This window comes from Pangasianodon hypophthalmus, chromosome 11, assembly GCF_027358585.1.
Source record: "Pangasianodon hypophthalmus isolate fPanHyp1 chromosome 11, fPanHyp1.pri, whole genome shotgun sequence".
Classification (NCBI taxonomy): domain Eukaryota; kingdom Metazoa; phylum Chordata; class Actinopteri; order Siluriformes; family Pangasiidae; genus Pangasianodon; species Pangasianodon hypophthalmus.
In genome coordinates this window covers 19,872,879-19,884,273 of record NC_069720.1, presented here as the reverse complement: position 1 = coordinate 19,884,273, position 11,395 = coordinate 19,872,879, and the positions used below count along the sequence as shown (strand labels likewise).

The 11,395-nt window shown below is 38.1% G+C and overlaps 1 protein-coding gene across 4 annotated transcripts; it reads right to left on the bottom strand.

Annotated features, from left to right (window-relative positions):
* Positions 1-550: 550 nt before the first annotated feature.
* On the bottom strand, positions 551-11,345 carry LOC113534304 (excitatory amino acid transporter 1). Of its 4 annotated transcripts, XM_053238256.1 has the most exons (12): positions 11,153-11,345; positions 9,328-9,455; positions 8,010-8,115; positions 7,795-7,895; positions 7,538-7,675; positions 7,124-7,331; positions 6,993-7,035; positions 6,559-6,872; positions 6,192-6,425; positions 4,540-4,734; positions 4,206-4,340; positions 551-3,950 (listed from the first exon to the last, which is right to left on the bottom strand). In XM_053238256.1, exons 4-12 carry the CDS (start codon positions 7,889-7,891, stop codon positions 3,752-3,754), a joined length of 1,563 nt encoding a protein of 520 aa, XP_053094231.1. In that variant the 5' UTR covers positions 7,892-7,895; positions 8,010-8,115; positions 9,328-9,455; positions 11,153-11,345; the 3' UTR covers positions 551-3,751. The 4 variants fall into 4 exon arrangements, with proteins under 4 accessions (XP_053094231.1, XP_053094232.1, XP_026782807.3 ...); XM_053238257.1 differs by lacking the exon at positions 8,010-8,115; XM_026927006.3 differs by lacking the exon at positions 11,153-11,345 and having other exon boundaries at positions 9,328-11,142.
* Positions 11,346-11,395: the final 50 nt, after the last annotated feature.

The window sequence follows — 11,395 nt, the reverse complement described above, 5'->3', positions numbered from 1 at the left end:
CAGATTCATGTTACATAATAATATATATATTTATAAGCTATTATACTGTAATCATAATCATCATGTAAAATTAGATCAGTTATCAATCAACTAAGAGTTTTTTTTTATTATTTGTATTCTGCTTAAATATAGTGAACTGCTCTGTTGTTCTTACCACATAATAACTCAAAGCCAAGCTTTCAACTTCTTATAATTTGATTTTTAAAATTTCTTATAAACATACAGGCAGTTGACATGATTTGAGGCAGGTGACAGGTAGCTGACATGATTTGAGTCGACTTGTCCTACAAGAGGGAAGAGTCAGCTAGTAATTTCAAAAGTTCAATGCTTTGCACCAAGCTGATATTTGTCTTATAATTCTATAACAAACGTACAGTAATTATGATGTATATATTTATTATTATATATCTAGTACTAGAGGTAACCTGCACAAAGAAATTATATCTAAAATGATCTATAAATGTATCATTCTCATTTCCCAATTCAACCATCATAACGTAAGCCATCAAGTCATTCTATTTAAGACATTATTTATTTAAGAATATACATAGTGTCTGCTCACATCTCATGGAATGTCTACAATGTATGAAAATGAGTGACTTTTTATCACAATCTTGTCTGTGACAATATTAAGTTTGATGAGGTTGGAGTACACACACACACACACACACACACAGTTCTTGGCTATTGCTTTAAAACACTCCTCAACAAAACATCTAAAAATTTCTATTTTAATCTAGATTCCAGTCAAAGTTCTAACGATCCCAAAACCACAAATGCTGTTAAATTACAACTGACACTAACAATAACCTTTATTTATATGGCAATTTAGATAAAGAGGAAAAAGCAAGAAAAAAAAGCATTTGTTACAGAAGTCTTGCATTTGAAATCTTAATGGAAGGTACCCTTGCTTTTTTTTTTTAAATAAGCATTTAACACTTTGGTACATTTGACAGTTAAGCACTTAAAAAGCAAAGCTATATTCTGTCAAGCAGTCTGAGATGTACAAATGCTTAAGACAGGAAAACAGTTTGTTGTAAAACAGGAGGCAAGTGAAGAGCTTTCATGTAACAGCTCTAATACATTGTTGAGTTTTGCAAACATAGGTTACTATCTTGTACCCGTTGTAGACCGTAGATATGAATATTTTTGCAAGCTCAGTGAATGGTGCATTACAGTAGACCAAGTGAGAACTGGCAAGAGACTGTATCAAAGGTCATGGATAAAATGACACAGGCTAGGATAAAACGGCAAGACTTTGCAATGAATACTGGAGAGAATGGAGTTATACTTGCCTAGGCAGAGAGTAAACAGGTACACATGTTGACTAGATATGGAAACGAACTAGAAAACCGGAAACTGAGCCCTCTGATGGACAGTGGAGGTATTGGGCTATTACAGTGTGCTGTGACAAGCATAAATTGTCTACATAAAGTTCTTATCTATGAACGGGCCACGCTCAGCAGATCCAGGCGCTTGTCAATATGAGGTATTCAATAAGCATCAAATTTAGAAACAGTGTTCAACTTGTGGAAGTCAAACTGATGGTGTAACTGAATTGGTCGGTGAAAAAGGTCCTGGGATACCTTCCAGTTTTTTGGTTTTCCTCTCTCCACTTGGGGATATCCTGATATTAAGCAGACTAGAGTTGTTTCAGGATGGGTGCATGGTTGCTTGACTGCATGGTCCACATCAGAAGAAGGGAGCCAATTAAAAAATTCATGGTGTTTTGGCATGCAAAAAGCTTATCTTCTGCAACAGCCACACTAACAAGAGACACTCCTGCAGGTTTCTGCAACAAACTTCCTATTAAACTTTGCTTTTGATGTTCGTATACCTTTTGCCTAGCTTATGAGCAAAAACAAGTTTCTAATAATTATTACAGAAGGAAAACCCTTGGGATATACAGAATATAAGCAAATTGATTTTTGATTTACCTGCATGCAAGAATGCAGTCAAGCTACCGATGTCAGGAAAAAGAGTGATTGCATGCAAGTCCTGTTTCACATCTGTCTATTGCACTTCACTGTAGGGGAAGTGGTTAGATTGGGCCAAGAGAATGTATGATATTTAGCACTGTGCGCAGTCCTGCGCAATGGTTGGGAAATACCTGTTTTAAGGGCGGCATGGCGACGCATGGGGTAGCATTTAAGTAAATGTTTATTTTGATAAATCCCACATGCCTTGAAAGGTTTATATACACAATTTAAGCACATATCGTTTATAAATAAGGGTTCATGTTCCACTCAAAGTTTCCATGACGGTTGGTAAGTTACAATTATGTTCATGGTTTAAAGAACAGGCAGGTCTGATTGTTCACAATGAGGTATTATGTTGTCATTTTGGAAGCTTTCCATTTCCAAAGACACAATAAACATCTACTATCAACCATGTATTATGTCTTTTCCCTTCTGCGTCACCCTCCATTTTGTTTATGGAGGCACATACAGTACAGTATGTACTTGCAGGATGGCTTATTCTATTCAACTTATTATGTCAATATACTGGAGTTGGATATTTTCAGGAGGCACTGCATACGCATACCTTTATATTTGAAATCAAGGATAACCACTTAAAATATTACCCCTGAATTTTAAAATCATAATATTTAACGTGCGAGATACTACGTATAATTAGGCCTACATTAAATTGGAAACAATGCCGTAAATGAATAAGAGCTGAGCATAGAGGCAGTAACCACCAGTCCTACAACTGCATACTTGACTGTGCATGAGTGTTTCTATCATTCAACACCATTGCTAAATCTGTTGTAGAATTTTGACAAAAACTATTGACTAACAACAAAATCTAACAAAATTAAATGTAAAAAAACGTTTGACTCAAAATATGACTCCAAATAAAATAAAACAGTATAATATATTAACATCAAACTGGAATAAAATGCAGACTTAAATATGAATTAACAAAACCACAATCAGTGTTATTTAAATATTATTTGTATCGACAATGTAAGTGAAAATGAATGACAGTGCTGTGCGGCAATGTGAGGTAAGATTTTCATTCATCATAGTAACCACTTTATTCTGGTAAGGGTCACGGTGGATCCAGAGCCAGTAGTTAGTGCAACCACAGTTACTGTTCTGTATAACATTTACATTGTAAATAGTACTGTGCCTTTTACTTCTCTCTTTAAATGGTAATTCCACCACTGCAAATATTCATGATACAGAATCACTTTGATGATTTATTAATACAAAACCTTTTATAAAGTCTGGCTCATAAGAAATGCTATGTACTTGTAATCAAAAATACAAACTTACTACACTCTTAGAAAAAAAGCTGAATCTAATGTTTGTCCCTCTGGGGAAACTTTTAAATGGTCTATACTCTTAAAAACTAAAGTACCAGAAAAAGTTCTTTAGAGTGACGCCATAAAATAAAAATCACACCATAAATGTTACCATTATGTTGAAGGATCTTTGTGGTGGAAAATGATGGTAAGAACTTATTGACTGAAAGGTTTTTTAGGGAACCAAATTTAGTTCATAGTTTAGTCATAGCATTTAACACTCCACTATCCAACAAATCCTTCTCTAAGTGTTGAATTGTGGTATGTAATATCACATGCTGTAATTGGTGAAAAATGCTTGGATACTCAGAGTTGATCTCTCATTATAAGGCTGAATAGTGTGGTGTGCGTACTTATTTTTGAACATGCTAATATGGTGTAACATCTAATAATATGTTTTCAGATGCTCTCCCTAACAGCCTGTCTCTGTATTATGATCTTTTACATTGTACTCTCACTGTTTTGGTGCCCAAGCCAGTCGTCCTCCTGGCAGATGAGCTGATAAGGCTTTTTGTTCTCCTCAGTCTCAGAGTTGCCAGTATCTGTGTCCAGTTTCTGCAGTTCCTGTCGTGACAGATGTTCCACGATACCAGCTCCCAAGGAGTCTCCCAGCACATTGGTAGTGGTTCTGAGGCGATCCCTGAACACAAACACACAAACAATCTTCTCAGTAAAACAAAACACATCACTTCTTTCCTAGGCATTTTGTGATTTAATTTGAGATTTGGATCTATAACAAGTTGCATCCTATATTCTGTGCAGTGGCAACAGTATTGGCTTTAAAACATTTCCTATTCTCTCAGATTATGTGCCTGCATTATGTATCAATAACCTTTTGCAAGAGTGCTCTCTGCTGGAGCTGCATGCTTCAATGTGACATTTAGTAAAGACTTACAAGAACCAATCCACAGCAATGATGAGTGTTATGTCCTCGGTGGGCAGTCCCACGGATGTCAATACAATCACCATGGTTACCAGACCAGCCTGAGGAATACCTGCTGCTCCAATGCTGGCAGCAGTCGCTGTGATACTGGAAAATGACATTTTAATAAGAAAGAATATGATAGGAACTTCCAAGAAATATTTTAGGTGGCATACCACTAAGGATCTCATAGTTCTTGAAGAATTCAAAATATGTATTGAGATGTAACACTATAACACAATGACAATTGGAAAAACAGGACTTTAACCATTCTTATTTAGGGTAAAAGTGTAGCGTTCATTATTACCTGATGGTAAGGATTTGCCCAAAGTTCAGGTCCATGCTATTAACTTGGGCTATGAAAATGGCAGCCACTGCTTCATATAAAGCTGTACCATCCATGTTTATGGTGGCTCCCACAGGCAAAACAAACCGTGTTACACGTTTGTCCACATGGTTGTTCTCCTCTAAGCAACGGAAGGTGATGGGAAGCGTGGCCGAACTGCAGAAAAGAAACAGATTTTTTATTGCTTTGCTTTACAGCATTTGTTTTCTCAAAGCTCCCTGCACACTGTGCTAAAAAAAATTTGCAAATCAGGAAGAATACTACTAAATTTGTTAGAGCTCTGTACTGTATTGTCATTACTTTATATCTCTTTGCTTTGATCACACCACCAATCACAGTATTTACCTGTGTTTTGTTGCAATATTGCTCTAGTCAGTCTAAAAGCTCTTTTGTTAACTGTATGGCTTGTGAAGTCTTGTGGCCATTTCTGCTCATGCCATGAACCAATTTTATGGATTCTTATAACAATTTCTAGAAAAGCCTCTTTAAAAAGGTTGTGTTAATGTCCAACTATATCTGGCCCACACGAAATACAAAAGAATTCACCAGCCATGCAATGTTGGCTAAGAGACAGCAGTTCTAGGGTTCTAGGTAGAAAGGTTAAGAAGATAGAAATCTCTCTTGAATATCTCTTGTCCACTCTTGCTATCACTACCATTCAAGCTGTCAGTATACCATTCTCTTGCCCAGCCTCAGCAGCCCCAGTAATTGAGGTTGCTTCTTCAACACAAATTGTACAAAACACCATTCTTTGCCAATTATAATGTGACTTCTCCAGTGCCAACATAGTGGTGGTAGTAAGAACATCTTTAACCAACTAAAATTGCCATCATCTTATGTGGAGAGTTTGCCATGGTCAGGTTTCTTAACTCAACCCTGCTCTGTACCCTATCTGATCCATCACCAGTAATGGGAAATAAGCCTACTGTTAAGGAATAGTTTAAAGAATTCTCCAGCTCAGCCACTCCTGCTCAACAGACTTTGCTGCCTCCAGTACTATAGCCCATAGCATCACCTGTCTGAAACCTCCACCAAGCTGCCCCGTATAACCAAGAGGGTGCTTCATGGTCTCTCCTGTCCTGGTCAAATTCCAAGCCATGCAGTGTCTCCAGTGTCTGTGATGGCTCCTGTTTCCTGGGTGCCTTCTATTCTGTGTCCAGAGTCAAAGTGGTCCTGAACCCCAATTTTCAGAACACCTCACATCTTGCCTCCTGATTAATCAGACTCACAACTCTGGCCTCAGTCTCTGCTTTTGCTGATATTCCAGCCTCTTTCTCTGCTGCTGCCCCTGGCTATGGCCCCTCTCTTTCACCCAGCCTTGACCCTGTCTCTGTGCTAGTTCCAGCCTTCATGTGAGCCCCTGTGCCAACCTCTGTCTCAGCCCCAGTCTCCATCTCAGTCACTGGAATTAGTCCTGCCTCTATGGACTGAGTCCTTCTGATCCTTGTTGTAACAGTGCCACCTGGTGCTCCAGAGAGTGCAGTATCACTGCCTTCTCACACATAATCCAGATGCCCTCCTGTCTGCTGTTTTTCACATGAGAATTGCATTAAGGGAGGGGCTCTATCATTAAGCTAGTGTGTTGCAAATGATGTAATGAACATCCTAATTACCTGGAAGATGTTCCTAAGGCAGTAACCAAAGCCTGGATTAGACCACCAATAAATGTGTAGGGGTTTCTCCGAGTAATCAGGAAGAATAGCAAGGGCAGAATGAAGAGACCATGGATGAGTAAACCAATGATGACACAGACTGTGTACATGCCAAGCTGCCCTCCAACCTGTGCCAGGTCTTTCATCTCAATGATCTTTCCAGCAATTAGAAAGAGGATACCAACTGGCGCGTACCTAAAGGATGTTCGCACAGGCCAAATCAGGTGTTCATTACATAGTGGCAGGCAAAAGAAATTAATTATTCCTACATACCTTATGGGTGTTTCACTTGAAATGAATGTATAGTTCACTGTACCAGGACACTTACCAGATTATGATTGCTACCAAGCGCATTATGGCATCATTGAGGCAATCGAAGAATTCTTTCAGTGGCTGACCCTGCTGCTTCATATTCCCAATCACTAAGCCAAAGAACATAGAAAACACCACCAGACCTAAAGCATTCACTCCATTAGAGGACCCTGAGACTGGAATCACCTCCTCCACAGTTTCCTGGATGGTCTGCAGGACTGCGCTGTAATTTCCCACCTGGCTGAACTTGGTGGCATTGGTGTCATGACTTGCATTGATTAAAACTGTGATGTCCTTTGTGAAAACTGTTTTCTTGTAAAGAGTTTTGTACTGTACGAGAAAAAAATAGAAGAAATTTACAAGCAAGTTCAGTTCTACTTATTTTAAATGCATGTGTTTCTCTTTTCCTCAGTGATAGCGAAAAGCGTAAAAGCATCATATATGCCATACCTGTTTGAAACAGGCTTCCACTAAATTAGGTGGAAACATATTTCTGTGAAAAATGAAAAATGTAAATTGTTATAACAATTTGCAACCAAATTATCAAATACAAGCACTTTCACATGGGTGTCTCTCCTCACCTAATAAGGTCCAGAAAGGCATCAGCAGCTTGCACTGATTCAATGCTGCCACTTGAGGACATTGGATTGTCTCTGTTGCCTTTTCCAGGCTTTATGATGATCACCATGACAATACCAATGAAAACAGCAATGAAAGTGGTCACCATATAGTAAATAATAGCCCGTGCTCCCATCTTTCCAGAAGCTCTACTATCCAAGGAAGAAATACCTGGTAAAATAGTAAAATGGCATAAACTTTATAACACATGGAAAGCTTTCTGACAAGAACTCTTTTCTAAATACAAACTGAATCATGTCAGTTTACATCTGTTTAGAATAGCTAAAGGCAAGGCCAGAACAGTTTACACATGTCTAGAACCAGCTTCCAGTTGTGCTGCCACACTGAACAAAACTGCATCTGTTGTATCCATGTACCTGTAACAAGACTGGACACAATTAGTGGAAGGACTAGCATCTGTAACATCCTCATCAGTAGCTCCCCAGGGAAGGAGAAATATTTTATTTCCCTCAAGGATAAGTCGTGAGGTCGCAGAACAAATCCCAACGCGATTCCTGGACAACATTACAGGGTACAGGGCTTATCAATGCAAATAAACTTCACTAAGCAGCTGCTTACTTCTGAGAGCAAGTTTTTCCATATTGGTTAATCACATTTTTTTGTCCACGCTTACCAACCACAACTGCTGCCACAGTGAAGAGCACAAATGTGTTACGGCGCAGGAATGATTTGCACATCCTCACCTTGGCTCCAGACATTTGTTTCTGCATAGCTCTGCACGGTGAAACAAGTGAAAGTTATACTTGATTATTTCTAATAGTCTGTTGTAACTATGCTACATATCAAGTATCATTTTGGTAGTTCTTATCAAATGATAATTTCCCATACACTGAGAAAATGTTCAGTTTTCTTCATGTAGCAGTGACTTTAGATAACAGTGGTGGCACTGTGACCTTCCAGTCACCACATGATGAGAACACTTGGAGGACTTTAGCTGTAATAAACAATTACAGGTAAACATTACAGGGTACAGAGGTTTTTCTCTTGTATTGTAGTATTTGTCTTTTAGCGAAGAGAAAAACCTCTGTGCATCACACTACAAAGGCCTGTCTTGTACGCCCTATCTGCTCCACACACATTTCCTCAGCACATTTTATCCATCTTGGTGATTTCATGCTGTGTTATGTTAACTAGGTAGCATAAAAATCCAATTGCTGAAGCTCTTATTGGAGCTACACTGCTTGGCAAATAAAATGGGCCAAGGCCAAAATGACAAATATTAAGCTTTTAATGGTCAACAACAAATCATTGGTCAGAAAATGAGCAAGAATTAAACAAATGCACTCCCGAGAGCTCCTGTGCCACCATGTGCTCATTTACTTTTGCTGCAGTGAACTGTTTGGGGAAAAGCTAGAAACAGGGAAACTCACTTATATAGTCTTCTTGTATGCAAAGGTAAAATCATGATAATGATTGAATTTTACATCAAACATTTTAAACTAACACATGTCTGGGTGTACAAACTTTTCCAAAATATCTTCTGGGATGTTTTTTTTTTCTTAAAAGATTAGTCATTATTTGGTTATGTGTCACACCTGATGCAGCGCATCAGTGGCCATAAGGCTTAAACATTTAAAGAAATCAAGGGGAAAAGCTTCCCATACTAATTTCCTTTATCTATTGAAGTTAAGTCAATCTCATTTAGGAACTGCCCTCCCATGTAGGAGAAAACAAATGCCAATTTTGGGTTAAAATCTAACCATTGGTTTATTATGAGGAAAATGAAGAAAAAATGGTTGTTTAGTTATTTTTAAAATAACAAACCTGCCTACTGTGCATACAGAATTGAACTTTTGCAGCAATTGTATAATTGTAATACTTGTATAATTGTAAGTTCTTTTATCTATCTGTTTAATTCATGCTAATTTCCTGATGAATGATTTGTTGTTAAGACCATTAACAGCTTAATATTTTGCCATTCTGGGCTTGGCCCATTTGTTTTTGCCCAGGAGTGTACACTAAACTGACGTATGCCTAAAATGAAGTAAATGAGTAAGATTAATTACATCAAGGGTTTCTCTGTTCTAATTTGAATATTTAAAGTGCATATTTAAATATAAATAAAAATGCAGATAGTTGGAAAAGTATTTATGGTGTTATTTATTATTTACTTAAAAAAAAGTAGACTATAAAAAATAATACTTACCCTGTTTGTTGTCGAGTGATGAGAAGTCGTGACAAGTAGTGTGAGTGACAGGAGGCAAAGCAAAGTCTTGCTATATCAGCTTGCTCTTCCTACAATGATTAACTGACATCTGATTCTGGTTTCTGATTCTGATTGGGGAAGAAGGAGAAATTTGTAGGTTTGGGTGGGAAGAGACGTGTAAGCATCCTCCAGGCGAAAAGAGCAACCGGTTGCTGCAACACCGTTAGTTAATATTCCGTTTGTAGGAGAAGGAGGAGGAGAAGGAGGAGGAGGAGGAGGTGGGTCGGCTGCAAATGTGCAAAGACATGCAGCTTATTGCACATACAAGTGAAATTCTCACACTTTCACAGGTTTCTGTTGAGTAAATTGGGAGTCAAGGGTGATGAGCATAGTGCTATTTTTGGGGGGAAACAAAAAAGCGTATGAATGCTGATATGAATGGATATGAACTGAAGAAGTGCATGGATACAATTTATTGAATGTACTGAATTAATTGGTGTGCGAGAGGAGTAAATGTACTATCATCTGCATTGCCATGACAACCTACCTCCCTGACTCTAAAAGTCCAGCCAAATTGTGATGACCCTGAACTCCCCCAGCCTCCCACTCATCCACCTTCCACATCCAAATCACCTTTGATCAGTTACTTTAAAAATTCCCTTCTTGAGATTCCCTATCTTGTAATTCTTAAGTAAAATTTAGTGTCAAAATGCAAAATGTCATTACATTTCTTTAGAATTTATATTATATATTATATTTATTTAGTTAATGTTTACATCAAACATCAGAATGGGGAAAAAATGTGATCTCAGTGACTTTAACCATAGCATGGTTGCTAGCACCAGATGGGCTGGTTTGAGTATTTCAGCAGCTGGTTCTGGTAGTTCTCCAGGCAGAATCGCCTTGCTGAAGAGAGCGGTCAGAGGAGAATAGCCAGACTGGTTCAAGCTGGCAGTAAGGCTATGGACTGTGGGTTCTATAACTACAGTGGGCACAGACTCATAAAAACTGCACAGCTGAAGTTGTTAGGGTCATAATTTGGTGCAGCATGAATCCACAGACCCAATCTGCATTGTGTCAACTGTTCCAGCTGCTGAAGTAATGGTGTGGGGAATGTTTTCTTGGCACACTTTAGGCCCATTAATACCAATCAAGCATTGTTTGTATGCCACAGCCTATTTGAGTATTGATGCTGACAATGTGCATCCCTTCATGGCCACAATTTACCCATCTTCTAATGCCTACTTCCAGCATGATAATGCACCATGCCACAAAGTAAAAGTCATCTCAAACTGGTTTCATGAACATGACAAAGAGTTCAGTATACTTCAATGGCCTCCCTAATTTGAATCCAATAATCCTAAACCAAATTTACAGACATGTGGTAGAACGGGAGACTTGCAGCATGAATGTGCAGCTGAGAAATCTTAAGCAATTAGTTGATGCTATCATATTAACACGGATCAGAATCACAAAGGAAGGTTTACAGCACCTTGTTGAATCCATGCCACAAAGAATCGATGCTGAGAGCAACTAGGGGTCCTACCCATTATTAGTAAAGCAAATCTAAATACAAATTTACAGTAATACAGTGTTTGTGATTAATTCCACAGTTTATGAATTGATGGACTAACAAGCAAACATACTGACACAGAAATGCATTAACTCACCTACATTCTCTTTTCACTACTCCAAAAGACTAGCTACTCTACAAAACATATTTCGAAATATTATATTTCAAATTCATATTGCTTAAAACATCCTGCAGACATAAAATAAAACTGACGTCTTATTTTTGATTAATTAAATAAAGCAGTGTACTTACATCCATATGATAAAAGGAAAATGCCTATAGGCTAAATTAAGAGATGAAAGTGAAGTCATCACTGTACTGAAACGACCGAGCAAACAGCAAAAGGTCAGGCAATAGATTTTACGCTTTGAAATGTCACCCGATTACTTTCTCTCTCTCTCTCTCTCTCTCTCTCTCACACACACACACACACACACACACACACACACACACACACACACACACACACACACACACATAGTCTGTTACTAAAAT

Coding starts and splice junctions, on each gene's coding strand:
- LOC113534304 (XM_053238256.1), bottom strand. CDS start 7,891: ATGCAGAAACAAATGTCTGGAGCCAAGGTGAGGATGTGCAAATCATTC. Junction 6,426..6,558: donor TTGGTAGCAATCATAATCTG/GTAAGTGTCCTG, acceptor AACATCCTTTAG/GTACGCGCCAGTTGGTATCC. Junction 4,341..4,539: donor GGGCAAATCCTTACCATCAG/GTAATAATGAAC, acceptor GTCATTTTCCAG/TATCACAGCGACTGCTGCCA.